General features: G+C 33.0%; 1 protein-coding gene across 2 annotated transcripts in view; it reads right to left on the minus strand.

The window, feature by feature from the left end:
* MAP4K3 (mitogen-activated protein kinase kinase kinase kinase 3) overlaps positions 1-16,198 on the minus strand; it is a 206,858-nt gene that overhangs the window by 44,132 nt on the left and 146,528 nt on the right. For both annotated transcript variants that reach the window (XM_044663275.1, XM_044663274.1), the window contains 6 exons: positions 14,349-14,407; positions 8,196-8,234; positions 8,016-8,069; positions 5,913-5,955; positions 2,674-2,833; positions 2,092-2,204 (listed from right to left, as the gene is read on the minus strand). In XM_044663275.1, coding sequence (XP_044519210.1) covers positions 2,092-2,204; positions 2,674-2,833; positions 5,913-5,955; positions 8,016-8,069; positions 8,196-8,234; positions 14,349-14,407 — 468 coding nt within the window. The remainder of the gene's footprint in view (positions 1-2,091; positions 2,205-2,673; positions 2,834-5,912; positions 5,956-8,015; positions 8,070-8,195; positions 8,235-14,348; positions 14,408-16,198) is intronic.

Genomic DNA, 16,198 nt, shown 5'->3' on the forward strand with positions numbered 1-16,198 from the left:
ATAACCAAAGTCATAATGTTGACTAATGTAATAAACATGGCTGGTTTTATTTTAACTTTACAAACAACTACAAAGCTTTGAGTATAACCCAATAAAGGAATATTATAACTGAACAGATTTGTTTTTGTTTTTGTTTTTTTGGGAGGGGGGCAGGTGCTATTAATTCTCTCTTTAATTAGATTAGATTAAGATTTGTAAGGCAAATCTACAATTGGGAAAAAAAAGTACCAATAACTAAAAATATTTGAATCCCACAAAAGAAGGAAAATATTATTTTGCAAAATAAAAGAATGGGTTGTCTGCTACTGGTAACACTGTTCTACTGTATTTTAAGTTCTTCCTTGTAAATCTGAACTTCTTCATGTATATAGAACTATATGTAAGTCATTCCCTAATTCTTTAAAAAAAAAAAAAAAAAAAAAAAAAAAAAAGGAGGGGAGGGGAGGGGTGGGAGGAATAGGTGGGTAGCTCAGTGGATTGAGAGCCAGGCCTAGAAATGGGAGGTCCTGGGTTAAAATTTGGCCTCAGACACTTTCTAGCTGTGTGACCCTGGACAAGTCATTTAATCCCCATTGCCTAGGCCCTTACCACTCTTCTACCTTAGAACCAATACATAGCATTGATTCTAAGGGGGGAAGGTAAGGATTTAAAAAAAATTTAAAAACCTCTCTATGACGTTATTTTGTAATTCACAATGACATCTTTTTTTGTTTTTTGTTTTGTTTTTATTTTTTTTTCAAACCCTTAACTTCTGTGTATTGGCTCCTAGGTGGAAGAGTGGTAAGGGTGGGCAATGGGGGTCAAGTGACTTGCCCAGGGTCACACAGCTGGGAAGTATCTGAGGCTGGATTTGAACCTAGGACCTCCCGTCTCTAGGCCTGACTCTCAATCCACTGAGCTACCCAGCTGCCCTCCGTTTTTTAACTTAGAGAAAAAGCTGAAGAGCAAAGTCTTTAGCTATCTATATGGAGAATATCAACATACATGCTATGGAAGGAAATTTAAGTATTTTGCTCACTCTCTCTCATCTAGTAGAAAAAAAGAATCTAAAAATATGAGTACACTCTGAAGAATCATTTTCCTATGACCATTCAATCTCTAACCATTCCCTATAAAGAATCTATTTTTGTCTGGTTAAAGGTGAACTCAAGAGCTAATTCTAATAATCAAATTAATCAAAGACAACTTCTTCTCTCTATGTCTGACCACTTAATTAAGACCTAAATCACTTCAGGGATGAAATCTGACCTGGGTTCAACAGATCTATAAGCTTTAAAAACTGGTTAGGGCATAGAATGACATAAAAAGACTTCACAGCAGTATACTGTTTTTGAGTTGTTAAAGAAATATGATAAAGGTTTATTATTCAGATTAGATTAAGAAATACTGAGAAAAGATGATTTCATAATATCTTTCAAAAAACGGAGGGGCTTGGCAAAATTGCATGTTTTACTTAATGATGAAAATGTTCCCAATACAATAAAAATATCACTTTAATTTAACTAAGTAAATATAAAAATATTTTCTAAAACAAATTTCATTGGTATCTTCTCTATGAGAAATATCAAGAATTTTTATCATCAGCAACATATGGACAACTATATAGGGTTATAGTTTCCACCTTTAAATAGATTATTTTCTCTGAAGACTAACAACTATATCACTAACTTTGTACAAGGCTAGGTCAGAGTTAATTAGTCTAGAGGAAGATACTGTAGCTTAATGAGGAGATGTGGTCTTCTTTCTGTAGAGACAGCAGGGAGAGATTTTTATAGTTGGCTACTGATAAGAAGTTTATCCAATGATAAAAGGAGGGCTTTTACATAATTGAAACTCACATTTTGTAATGCATTCTGGTACAATCAAGCATTTTACAGTACACAGATTTCTAATTAACATGAATAATCACATGTTTAAAATATCAAAATGTTAATTTTTTTCTGAAGTATTCTGTTTCAGAAATTCATTCAAACACAAAATAAAAAAGAATAGTAAGAATTACTTTTTAGTTACATTTGTAAAATTATAGTATCACAATAACAGTGAAAAAAAGTATAAAAGTGCAAATGCAGTTTACAAATAAATACCTACTGGTACATCTTTCTTTTCTTTCCTTGAAAGGTTTGTGCCTCTATTTTCATTCTGCTGCTGGTATAATGAGCCACCTCGTTCACCATTCAGCTGGAAGGAGCTCAGTCCATTACCTTAACAAGATACATTCAGTTATAACATTTAGGAGTGCTTAATTTCTGCATATAGGAACTTTTTCAAATTGAAAAGAAACATGCTTTCTAAAACAAGATGACTTCTATATGCTTATTTTTTCCCTTATCTTATTTACTTAATATTTTCTTACAAAGCAACATTTAAATTAGCCAAAAAGTATTCATTAAATTAAAAACATCACAAAAAGAAATCTTTGTTTCAGATGAGAGATAAGCAACTCTCCCCCCAACCCATAATTTCAATTGCAGACAATATTCTCAATAAAAAGCTAATATCTGTGCTACAAAAAAAGGCAAGAAAGAGAGCCACACAATTTTTCACAGCCCATGCCCCTCAACAGTGTCCAGATTCTGCTTCTTTATGGTTAAGATTCCCTACTTTTCCCTTCCCAAGGCCATATTGCATATCTAGTGTTGGTGGTTTTTACTTGGCTTTCTCCCTTAATACCTAAAGCAGCAGGTTTTTGTGGGGGTAACCGGGGTGGTGGTGGTCTGGGTGGAACTTGTGATGGCTTGGCTGGACTCTCGGGCACAGGACATCTCTTGATTGTTCCTTGATTATCATCTTCAGGGGCAGGAGTTTCCTGTGGTATGTAGATGGATTTAGGCTGAAATAACACAGAAGAATATATGAGGTAAACGAATGATTTTCCTGAAGGAATGGGCTTATTTAATAAACTATACTAAAATACTAAAAAAATATACTAAAACATGTCCTCTGAAAACTTAAACATGTGTAAGGACAAATCATCATCCTTTATCTATATCAGAAATTCAATTGAAACAATGGAAAAAAATCAGTAAACACAAATCCTTGGATATATCAATAAATGAAAAGGTGAAATGTTATTATGTTACGCAAGTGTATTTTTGATAACTTTTGAGGGCTATGCCTGAGAAGTGTCATTCAGTTTGGATTGAATAATATCATCTTTATGTATAAATGGTAAAATGTATCTTTTAATAATGGTGAATTTTTGTCTATGACAGGAATTCTTAATTTTTTTGTGCCATGGACCCCGGACTTCTCAAATCAAAATTTTAAAATACATAAAACAAAATTCATAGCCCCAAAGGAAACTAATTACATTGAAAAATAATTTGACAAAATATATATTAAAAAACAACAAAACAAGCTGATAGATATCAAGTTTTAAAAATTCAGTCTCTCCTGAAAGCCCTTCAAACAAGTGCCTTCCCTCTGCTGATTATTTCCAATTTGTCCAATAGAAAGTTTACTGTGCACAGCTGTTGGCAGGCTGGCTCTCCTGGTAGGCTGGGCGCTCCTCTAGGGCATGGCTGTCTGTCTTTTGCCTTTTTCTATGCCCCTCAGGCTCAGTATAGTGACTGTGTGTCACTAGAGTAGGCAGGCCTTTAATAAATGTTTATACGACAAAATGATGTCTACATTCAGTTATTTTTTTTGAGGGGTGTTTTATTTTTCAAAGTAAACTGATTGGTGGTTATCAAAGTGTAGGAAATGTGGTTCAAATAATCTGGTATTATATTCAAAGGCATCTCAGATTTCCAGAGTATAATTCCTCCATCAATGAAGAATGAAATTCCTCTCTGACGTCCTTTGAGAAAAGATTCCTTAATGCTCTAAAGGTCTGTTTTTCAACCTTTTACTATCTTAAAGTTACCAATTTGGCACAATTTTAGCAGTTGAACTACCATATAATGCTTCTCATTCTCAGTCCTATCCAATGAAATTGCTAAACAAAAAAATTCTACTCTGGCAGTTGATATGACTATAAGACATAAATGATAACATGTTTACTACTTATAGCTTTTCTATACTGCCAGCCTGCTAAGAATTCAGGCCAAAAAATGTAGGAGGAAGTTGGTCAGGTGCAGTCACTAACTGTTAAAAAGCATAGCAGTAATCCCCAAAAAGACATCTTTTAAAAAACAAAGAAATAGATAATCATGTCGAAAGGAGTCAATTACAAAATAATGAACAGTGACGGTACAAAATATCAACATGCAAAATCAGTGCACAACAGGGAGATGGATGGTGGATTCCATGTAGGCCATAAGCATCACGAATGAATGTGAGAACCTGCTTAACCAAGTACTAGTAGATTCTTTTTTTTTTTCCTCCTTCTAAAGTCTTTACTTTCTGTCTTAGAACTGATACTAAGTATTGGTTTTAAGGCAGAAGAGTGGTAAGGGTAGACAATGGGAGAATAGGTGAGCTGCTCAGGGTCACCCAGCTAGAAGTGTCTGAGGTCAAATTTGAACCCAGAACCTCCTGTCTCTAGGCCTCACTCTCAATCTACTGAGCCACTTAGCAGCAATCTACAGTATAGATTCTTAGTGATTCAACATAGAGAGAAAAGTATTTTATTATTAGTCTTGTCCCACCATCAAAATGTCTAGCCAAATGTCTGCCCAAAGCACAGCTTCACCATCCTGGCTCTCTGGGTTGTTTTTCCTCTTGCTCCCTTTTCTAAGGGTACAATCTCAGCCATGGGATTTCAGACAGTCACCCCACGATGGGACTCAGTTTTAAGATCTTTAATGTGGGCTTGTTCCCCAGGGCAAAGATGGACTTTATAGTTTTTTGGGTTTAGTTGACCCTTAAACACTGCTGTCACCTCCATGACTCCCTTCAGTTCAATCTGTATTGAATGCTTTTGAGGATCCTCTGAACGACCGTATGTGAGGCACGTCCCGCCCAGATGAGTGAGGGAGATGAAACGGTGCTGGTCACAGAGTCAACCCACGGGGCTCTCTGGAGGGGACAGCATGGGAAGCATGGGGACAGAAATAAAGCACTTTGCTTAACCATATGAAATGATGAAAGGAATAGCAATTTTAGAGTTTTCCACACTACCTGGAAGGTCTACAGGAAAACCTCCCTTCCTGCCTTCCTTCTCTTTCTGTATCTTTTCTCCCCACTCCCTAAGTACTTGAGGGGATAATTTCTATCTTCAAGAAGCTAATGGCGTAGGCTTGGTGCTGAGAAAAGATGAAAGAGCCCTATTTCCAAATCTAGGGCCAAAAGTCAGAAGAGAGAACCAGAGAGCTTTCTATTCCTTCAAGAATATAGACACCTAGGGGCAGCTGAGTAGCTCAGGGGATTGAGAGCCAGGCCTACAGATGGGAGGTCCTGGGTTCAAATCTGGATTCAGACACTTCCCAGCTATGTGACCCTGGGCAAGTCACTTGACCCCCATTGCCTACCCTTACCACTCTTCTGCCTTGGAGCCAATACACAGTATTGACTCCAAGACGGAAGGTAAGGGTTTAAAAAAAAAAAAGAATACAGACACCTTCAGACTCATATCTAAGTACACACAAACACAACCCCCAACCTCACATTCTAAAGTTAATGGAAAATAATTATTATATAAAGTTTTAAATCATCCACACTTCTCTGAGTCCATTACTACTGACCTATAAAAGTTGATGATTATCATGGTATCCTTTTAAAAAAATTATTCACTACTCAAAATACATCCTTGAAAGATTAAACTTCCAAAAGATCAATAAAAATGAAACACAAAACATCACGTTGTAGTCTTAGTAATCAAGTCAATTTTTCTTTATTACTATGATATGTAATAGGGATATCAAAAAAAGTTATTAGGCTGCTTGATTCCATCAAAATGGCCCTGAGAGAAACAGAGAACTATTTTTATATAATTTCGAAAATTAGATTAGTAAAATAAACTTGCTTACCTTTGGTGGTAAAGGAGGTGGAACCTTGGCTTTCATAGTTGAACTAGAAAATAGTTAATTCAAAAATTAAAACTCTAATATGAAGTTTTAGAAGCGAAATCTCTCTCTCTCTCTCTCTCTCTCTCTCTCTCTCTCTCTCTCTCTCTCTCTATATATATATATATATATATATATATATATATATATATATATATATATGTTTAAAGGAACAGTCTTTTATTTTTCATTTTAAAATCACAGTATAATATATCATGAATCCTTCGATTCTGAAGATTTTACAAATCTTACTGTCAGTTTGAAATATACTGAGCAGATATACTTTCATAATTTTTAGATACTATATGGGAATGAGAATTGGAAAAGAAAATTACTATACTTCACCATTTATAGCTTTTTAAGGACAATTTTCCAAGATAAGAGATTAAGTGAATGTTTGAGAGCCCATCACATCATAAAATTGGTTTCTATTACCATTAGGTATAAAATAACACTGGAGAGCTTATAAAAAACTTATCTAGGTTCTACTAAAGCCTCTCAGATATAGAATGCATATATATATATATATATATATATGGAAAAAAAAGAATTTATTTAATTAAAAACAGGTTCATTTAATAACATTACCTGGAGTTGTGCCATAAACATAATAGTTACTTAATTTCTTTAAAAAAATTGAATTCAATGAAATTTTAAAGTTAGAAGGGACCTTATGGATTATCTGTCAAATTCAATTCCCTCTTTTTTAACAGAGGAAACAATTGTTTCAAGAGTCCAATAACTTGGGGGCAGCTGGGTGGCTTAGTGGATTGAGAGCCAGGCCCAGAGATGGGAAGTCCTAGGTTCAAGTCTGACCTCAGACACTTCCTAGCTGTGTGACCCTAGTAAGTCACTTGACCTCCATTGCCTAACCCTTACTACTCTTCTGCCTTAAATGATTCCAAGATAGAAGGTAAGAATGTTTAAAAAAAAAAAAAAAAAAGAGGCCAATAACTTGAGAATCCTACGTTAGTGGCAGAACCAGAACTATAGATCATTAAACCCAGGTCTCCTCTCCATCGGTTTCCATGACATTATGCTAGCTTCTTTTTCCTTTTTCTTATCAAAATGATAATGATTGGGCAGCTGGGTAGCTCAGTGGAGTGAGAGTCAGGCCTAGACACGGGAGGTCCTAGGTTCAAACCCGGCCTCAGCCACTTCCCAGCTGTGTGACCCTGGGCAAGTCACTTGACCCCCATTGCCCACCCTTACCACTCTTCCACCTATGAGACAATACACCGAAGTACAAGGGTTTAAAAAAAAATGATAATGATCTTCACTAAAGTCTTATCATAGCATGATGTTTGCCCTGAGTTATTCAAGGTTTTGCCAGTGGAACATGAGTTCTAGCAGGATCTATCAAAGTAAAACAAGTGAATGTGAATGGTCTGACTATGAACAATGTCAGATGTCAAAGAACCTAGTCTAGCTAAACTTGGAGAGGCTCATCCTCAGGCTTAATGGAGGATGATTAAGTTTTTGACCAGAGCAGATTCTTAAAAAGCATCTGCTAAGTTACAGTTTATGATATGATCTATGTCAGTGGAAGGAACATTCAAAGTAATGAAAGCAGAGATTCCTAAAGTACTGAAATATCTCTAAATAATCTTTTCCATTTCTACATATATATGTGTAATAAAGCATGTCCCAAGAGTTCCAGTGCAGTTTTAAGGCATTAAAACTTCACAAATATGAGCTTTTGTGTGTGTCTGTATAACATATCCTTTATTTTAAATACTTCATTGATTTGTCTGTCTTTCCATAAAGTACATCCTTAATAAATGTTGTCAGGTGAATTTAATAACCTAATTTAAACTAATAACCTTGAGGAAGAGAAAAAAGATACTGAATCAACAACTGAGATGAATGAGAAAATGTTTATGTAAAACTTTTTTTTTTAAATGGAGGCTATCAACAATTATGGAGAAAAGCAAGGAAAGAAACAGTGGTATTTTCTGGGACTACTGGTTGCTTTGAAAATTACAGTATTATATGTAATGTATAAATTAGAATGAAATTTTTTGCTCTCATTATGAGTGGCATATAAGATAAAGTCCAAGGACTTACTGTTTAGATTCATCATCATCTCCTTCTTCATCTTCTAAATGTGCCACATGTCCCCTAAAGAGATTAGACAATAAAACAGTTAAAAGATTTACTAATTAGAAGAGAATACAACGCACAGGGATGGCAACTTTGGTTAAGAATTTTATACAATTTTAAAAAAATAGCATAGATGAAGATTACCTCTGATGTAACTCTTCTTCAACAGACTTCAAAAGACTCCTTTGAAAATCAAAACAAAAACATTTAGTAAGCATATACAGAGGAACAAAATTACTTAGATTTTTATCATGAGATGTGTAAGAATAAAATCATTTTTGTGTTTAAGTAGTTTCAAGAATATATTAAAAAAGTTGGATTCATTATCCTCTTTATGCTCTGAAACAACATTAACTGATGGATTACCAATAATTTTGTGGGCCATCAACTTTATACATCATAAGTAAACAATGGGATCTTAATATTTAATGAAAAAAGTACTAGTTTAAAGAGAAGACATTTATTATGGAAAGTCACAGTAAAAATGACAAAAAAATTAATTTTAGGATTACAGTCGGGGATTTCCAAGAATGATCACTGAGAAGTTAACCTAGTATTTTCTCTTTCAAAATAAGGAATATAACATTTTTCAAGTCATGCTCCCGGACAATCCTACAAGATGAAACATGTCGGACCTCTCTGCAAAAGCATGCATGCATGTGATGTGAATACATGAATGTAGCAGCACTTTGCTTTCACGGAAGACAAAGTTACTTACCTGCAGATACTGTTCTCCAGGGGTGTACGGGCAAACAAATTTACACTTTGGGGAGTTTGAGCCTGAATTAGACCAAATGGAAGGATACTACATTTAGGCCCAGTGCAAATATTTTTTCTTGTCAGGAGAGGAAACAGGGAAACTAAAGCCTTCCATAGACCAATCAATTCCCTTTGCTGCAAGGAATCTGAACTTTTTAAAAAAAATATTTTGATCATTTCATTATAATTTGACTTTGTAATCCTATAGATTTTGTTTTGTGCATTTAAAAACATTATTCTAAGTAGGACTCCATAGATTTCACCTGACTGCCAAAAGCCGAGGACCCTGCTATAGTAGAATGAGTAAATAATCATCACTTCTATAAGTCCCTTTGGAATTTACATTTTCAGGAGACAAAACATTCACAGATAAGTTTATAAAATGCACTAAAAATATACACAATAATTGTTTTGGTGGAGAGAAAAGACTGTGAATCAGAGTGGCTTCTGCTCTACAAGGTGGTGCTTTAGCTGAGCTTTGAAAGAAACAGAGAGATGTCTAAGAGGTGAAGGTGAGCAGGGAGTGCACAGCAGATATCAGAGAAACTCTGCAAAGGCCCAGAGGTGGGAGAATGTAGTGTTACATGAGGGTGGAGCACGTGCATGCTAATGTATTATCAGTCTGGAAACAGAAGTGGCAGCCAAGGTGCAAAGGACAGAGTTTTGGATCCTTGTGATTCATATGCTTTGTGAACTCCCTCTGAATTATTATGAATGAGAATGAGAACTTTAATGATGGAATTCACAAATTATAAAATGTCAGGCTCTCAGTTATAAAGAACCTCAGAGATCCCATATTTCAACATTTTCTTTTATAGGTGAGTAAATCAAAGCAGCAGTTAATCAACATTTTTAATAGGTAAAGTAACGTGTTAGCATCTTAAAACATAAAATAATTTACTCAAAAAAGACACACTTCTAATTGAATTTCAAGCTCTACTTTCTATTCTGTAAGAGGGAAAAACTTGAGGTCCCTAAATTAAGCTAACTTTCCTAATTCAGAGAGCTCTATGGCGAGTTTCTGATTAGGTTAGTATTCACAAAGGAGCATTTAAAGTACTTTTCCAGATTAAATATTAGGTCACTGAAATCTATATAAGACTACACAAAGAAGCCATGACATTCCAGTCTGGAAATGCCCTTCTCCAAGAAGGTAATGCCCCTTGTTCTTAGTAAATAAGACCTAGAGAGTGAAGCAATACATCTAGAAGGAAATGCTGTATCCAGGTTCATAGCTATTAAAGGGGGATGAAGTGGCATGGGAATCAGTCTTCCTGATTTCAAGTCCAGCACTTTATCCACTACACAGACCTGCCTCTGAAAAATCTGATCTCTATAAATAGGACAAACATTTATTCTTAGGATGTTAATTAATATTTTTTTACTTGTGCATATAATAGAATTTTAGGCAAGATATAATCAAGAGGGAAGAGGGGAGAATTTCTATTCTAGAATCTTAAAATATTAATGAGGGAAATAAAAAATAGAGGCTTACACTTTTTAAAAAAGTTATAATTCTTGCCAGTGCTTAAACTGAGGGTGGGGGGATAGAGTGGAATCTCTCATGTGACTAGTCCTTTGAGAAAAGGGAAAAGGGGATAGTAAACTTATGTGAAATCTAATAAAATCTTATTTTTAAAAAAAAGTACTCAAGGGCGTCTTTTCTTCCCCAGTTTGTGGAATGCTTGATTCCGTTAGATTGCAAGTTCCTTAACAGCAGGGATTTACTTCTCTCTTGCTTTGTATCCCTAATACGTAGCACAGTGCATAAACTGGATTTTTAAAAAGCCTCTGTGATATGAGAGAGTCTGTCACTGTCGAGACTAATAAATGATTTGCTGGCATATTCCATATTTTGTGAGCATGAGGAATAATAGGATAGTAGAACTAAATTAGGCACTATTCAAGATTCTTCTTCAAACAACAGTTTTGATTTTTGCTTATTTTGACCATATTTAGTCCACCAAGATTTTATTAAGAAAGTTCTGATTCTGGAATTTTAATCAAATAACAAAACACGGAAGGAATAAAACACTAATGCTTATTTTATTTAGACTTAATTAAGTAGCCAATATAATTCCAAACCAGGAATCTGAGAAACAAAGCTCACCAATGAAAGAGAACTGAAACTCACTGGAAGAGAAACTGGCCCTGACAACTGAGGAACAGTACCCATGAAGGACCAAGCCTTTGAAACTAGGTCAATGTACCTCACTCCATCCTAAACCAGTGTCACCTCGGTCCTCTCCATCACCCGAGTGGGTTCCAGGTTAACTTGGGTTCCAATAACAGAAAAGAATTTAAAAGAGCCATCAGATTTAATTGTTTACCTTTTTCTTTAAAACAAACAAATAATCACACATAGTACATGGAGTGGCTCTTGAAATGAATACTTTAGAAAACTTTAAAGGGTCAGAGGAAGTTAACTCTGTCCACTTCAGAGATAAAATGTCAAAGATGATATTCACAGAAACAACAGTTTCATTGCTTCTGGGGATTTTGCTTTTGGTTTCTCTGGGAAAAATAGAATCAACAGCATAGTAGCTCTTCTCCCCATACTCTCCACCCCAATTTTAAGGACAAGGGCTGGGCAAATAGGGTTGTGACTTGCCCAGGGTCACACAGTAGGATGTATCTGAGGCCAAATTTGAACCCAGCTCCTTTGTAGTTTTGATTAGGTACTTCCTGCCTGATCCACAAGTGGAAATATGTCTGCCTGAATACCTATGGAGAGAACAGGAAATATTCTTGAGTTTTCAAACACTGCCCAGTCACAAGAACAAAGCAGACACAAGTAAATACAATAAAGAGGAAGTGCTACATCCATGCTCATGTCACATGTATGGAATATGCCTGTACACAGAACACAGCCAAAAGGCACAAGTTTTGGCCAACCTACCTTGCCAGAGATTCGTTATATAGAGTACAATTCCTTAAAGCAGTGATCCAAATTAGTCAAAAAATGAAGGGTGTGAAAATTGTTAGCATTCTTTTGCCTAGCCAAAATAAATTACACTGTAAATAATTTTAATGATCATAATCACAGTGGAAATTCATTTTCCTTAATTAAAGGAAATCGGTCTTTTGTTGATACTGCATTTTTCTACTCTTCTATAAGTTTTTTTTATGCTCTGCAAATTATTTATTAAAAAATGAACTAAAGTAATTTTACAAAACTACTAGTAATCAATGTTTTATGTTCATATTTGCTCAAAAAGTCAGTTTCAAATTTAAACCAACTCACAGAAATTCTTGAGTTTTATACTTGTTACCAAATATGACTTTTCTAACTTCTAGAAAGCTAAAAACAACTAGAAAAAGTAACTGCATCTAATTTTCACATAGTGGACATTTTAATATCTGCTTATTAGGAAATATCTTTGCAGAATATTTTTGGTATTTTAAAGAAAATTATGTCAAATTAAAATGAATTAGGTTACCAGTTAGATTGAAAGGGTTCAGGTCTGTATTCCAGAGAACTGATGTCTACATTGGGGCAAGGTGACAAATCTGATAGTAAAAATCTGATAGTAAAAAAAAAACATAGTAAATGTTTAACTGATCTTTAAACAAAGTATGAGCATTAAGGTAGGGACCCGAATCTGTGGGGGAAACATTTCAGTATCTACCACAATGGCTGAAACTATAGATAAAAAGGGACATTTGCTGACCCCATAAATAGGTGCTCTCCCTCTCCACTCCTGTCCCTAAGCTCGGTCCTGTGCCCCCCCACCCAAAAAAAACTTTTGAAAAAATGAAAGTAAACCTTCAAAAGTGACCTCAGGCTGCTCTTTGCTTTCAGTGGTTGACTAAAACCTTAGAAAAGAGGGCTCTACTTTATTAAGATCTCAAAAAAGCTTAGTATTAAGAAACTACTTTCTGTCTACTTTAAAACACAGAAAGAAGGAACATGAACGATATATAACATTAAGTCTAAACATTTAATATAATTTTTTAAAAATTTATTTTGGCTATTAGTGTGAACTAAAGATTGTTTGAACATGTTGATAATTGAGACCCTAACTATTAAAATATAATTCACTTTCATGAATGAAAATTTATGATTTACAAAATATAAAACTAGGGTAATGTAGGCATACAACCTCAGTCAGGAATTTTAATAATTATTTGAAGAGCAACAAAATGGGCAAAAAGTAAATTTTTATTAAAAAAAAAAAAACACAATATACTTGAATATGTTAACTATTCCTTTAAGAGAAGATCTTCAAAAGGTTGGCTGGAGTATTTCTTCTTGCTTTCTAAGTAGCTAATAAGGATTAGAAAACAATGAATCCAAGTATGTTTGTGCATAAGTCTAAAAATAACAAAATTTACATTTTTATAGATGTTTAAGGTTTGAAAAGCACTTTCTTTGACCAACCCTTTTGAGGAAGGCAGTCTAAGTAACATAATCTCTATTTTACTGAAGAAGAAGAACTTGACAAAAGAAGACCTTCACAAAACTACTAAAGCCATCACAAAGCTATTAAGTTTCAGAGTTGGAAATCAAAACCCAGGTCTTTTATTTCTAAGCCTATGAGTTCCCTCATTCCCCTCCTCACTACTATATACTAAAAAGAAAAGCAAATGACTATAAAACATTCTATTAATTGTTTCAAGATAACACTTATGGAAAAAAACATTCTAGGAGAGAAATAGGAAAGTATATGTGATACAAATAGCACAAATTTGACTCAAAAAAGCTTTGTATGTGGTAACAAAAAGAATTTTTAATAGATTCTGAAATGGGCTAAACATTCAGAAGAGAAATGCTTTTAATGATTGTTTGAGGAGTATATCGAACATAATTATGAAATGAATTATGCACCATCTCTCTAAAAATGGCAATAAATAAAGAAAACAATTGAGAATTAATTGAATCTATTAAAAGAATGAAATCAATGAGGTTTAAAAAGATTTTTAAAACTATAACCATATTATTGAAAATCTTAAGTATTTATATAGATTCTTGGTCCTCAGGTTCTAGAATGCAATATAATAGCATTTTTTTGATTTATACAAAAGAAATCCAAGCAATTATTGATACTCATGATCCTGTAATTTGGTATATTTATAGAATCCATCCAAGATGGTTATTACTGGATGAAATGGAACCTTACCATCACACATTTTCCCTTAGGTCTGTATTTAAACCACATTGTTCCAATTAAATACTAGTCTTTTGGTTAATTCAAGTTATATGCTTCAGCTCACTCACAGAATAAAAAATATTATAGCCAGAAGACTAAATTGAAATAAGAACTGTCATTTATTTATATTTAGATCAAAATGGAGATTTATATTTTACTTTGTAATAGTGAGGGGCTGACAATTTTATGAAACATCATTTTCTAAAAAAAAAAAATTGTACTGATTCATCTAAATAGGAGAAATCATCAAATTGAATTATTTTGCACAAAAGAAATCTTAAAGATTAAAAATACTCTTCTATGGGATATAATTATAACTCTGGTCTGATGTATTAAAATTTTCAAGAAAGATAATTTTCAAATATAAGTTAATATAAACTTTACTTACTTATTTGCACCTAAAAAGTAACTGCTCTGTTGTCCTTGTCCATATTCTAGTTGAAGATCCTAATTTTACAAAGTAAAATACTTGGTTAGACAAAAAAGCAATAATAAAGCCAGAAGTGAATTATATAATTATACATTATATCAAAAGAATAAAATTACAAATAAAAAGATATTGCTTATATTTTTAAATTGTAATATGTTTAAAGCCTTCTATAATAAAAGAATTAAGAATTTATAGCTTTGTTATAAAAACATTAAATTCATTTCTATCTTGGATGCTTCCTCTACATATACTGCTATTTAAATATAATCCGATGTTTAAACCTAATTGCTAAGTCACTAAAGCAACTAAATAGGAATTTAAAAAATTCACTTAAAGCCAAGGTACAATTAACCAAGAATTTTGACAGAATACATTAATGATAGATAAAACAAAAAATAGATGTGCTTTTCTATCACTTTCTGCTTTATTTTTGCTACTTAAAAAAATAAAACAAGTTGCATCTTTGAAATCTTTTAAGCTTTTAAAAGTCTAAAACCTAAAAAGGCTTAATTTTAAAAATATTTTAAATGAATAAACTAATTTCTTAACTGGTAAATCATTAGTAATTATAATTGATTATTAAAACTACTTTTTCAATTATTCTTAAAGCATTCCAAAACTTTAATCAAACATATACTGACATCTACTATTAAGCTAAATAGATAGAATGGACATCCTATCAGTGTTCTAAAAACTTATGCCTGACATTAAAGATACTAAAAATATCCTTGCAACTCTAGCTACACTTTTGTGGACTACTGGTTTCAGAACTGTGAAAAAGTAAAAGTCAAATGAATGAGGTCCAAGAACATTCTTAGGAATAAAAACAAAAATTTTATGACCATAGAGAGCATACCAAAAGACTCTTTTCCAACAGATAAGACTACAGCTTTTCTTTACATTAATTTTAAAACAGTGTTATAACGTAGAGCTAAATATTTAACATTTTATTTTTATTAGTGATTTGCATTTATGCTTTTTAATGAATTTATAATTTTTTTCAGGGTGATAAATTGTTCTTTATATCAGTTTTCTAGTTTTATAAATTTCACCTAAGAGGACACATAAATTCAATCTTCTATCACAAGCACTAAAAGTCATGTGACATAGCTAGAATAGTTTACATATTATGCAGAAGTAAAAAAAAATCTCTTTAAAATCTGTCTTCTGAAATGTCAAAAAGTTTTTAGTGAAAATGAAAACAAAGATATGCTTTAGACAAAGCTTAAATCAATTTCCTTTCATTTTTTTGGGTCTACTGTATCTAATGTAATATTCGTTACCATAGAGAAAATGTAAAGAAAAAAAAATTCTATAGTAATAAGTTAATAAAGTTGAAATGAAATTCCAATGAAAAACAAAGTTCATTTTATTTAGTATGATGTTACTTCTTAAAAGGATAAAATCAAAATGTTATCCCAGTGTTTGTAAACAATAAAAATGAATTTTAATTATATGAAATATTCATATTTCCTCATGTTAACTTAATCCTTATACTTTATATTTTTGGTACTATTTATTTACCAGTTATTGTAATTTTATTTTAAAAAAACTTATTTTACCATTATGATCAAGAGAAGTCCTAATGCCTATAGATATGATTCTAACCATAAATATTTTTTCCTAAATTTAGATACTAAAGAATACCTACCAGGATAATGTGAATAACAAATTAGGAATTTTATCTGTCACTCAGCCACCATGATCCCATGGATGACAAAAATGGACAAAATATTACAGTCAAACAATAGTTTCTATTGCATAAGTACCAATAAGCCAATTTTACTAATAATTGTAATAGGAACTAA

Source organism: Gracilinanus agilis, chromosome 2, assembly GCF_016433145.1.
Source record: "Gracilinanus agilis isolate LMUSP501 chromosome 2, AgileGrace, whole genome shotgun sequence".
Classification (NCBI taxonomy): domain Eukaryota; kingdom Metazoa; phylum Chordata; class Mammalia; order Didelphimorphia; family Didelphidae; genus Gracilinanus; species Gracilinanus agilis.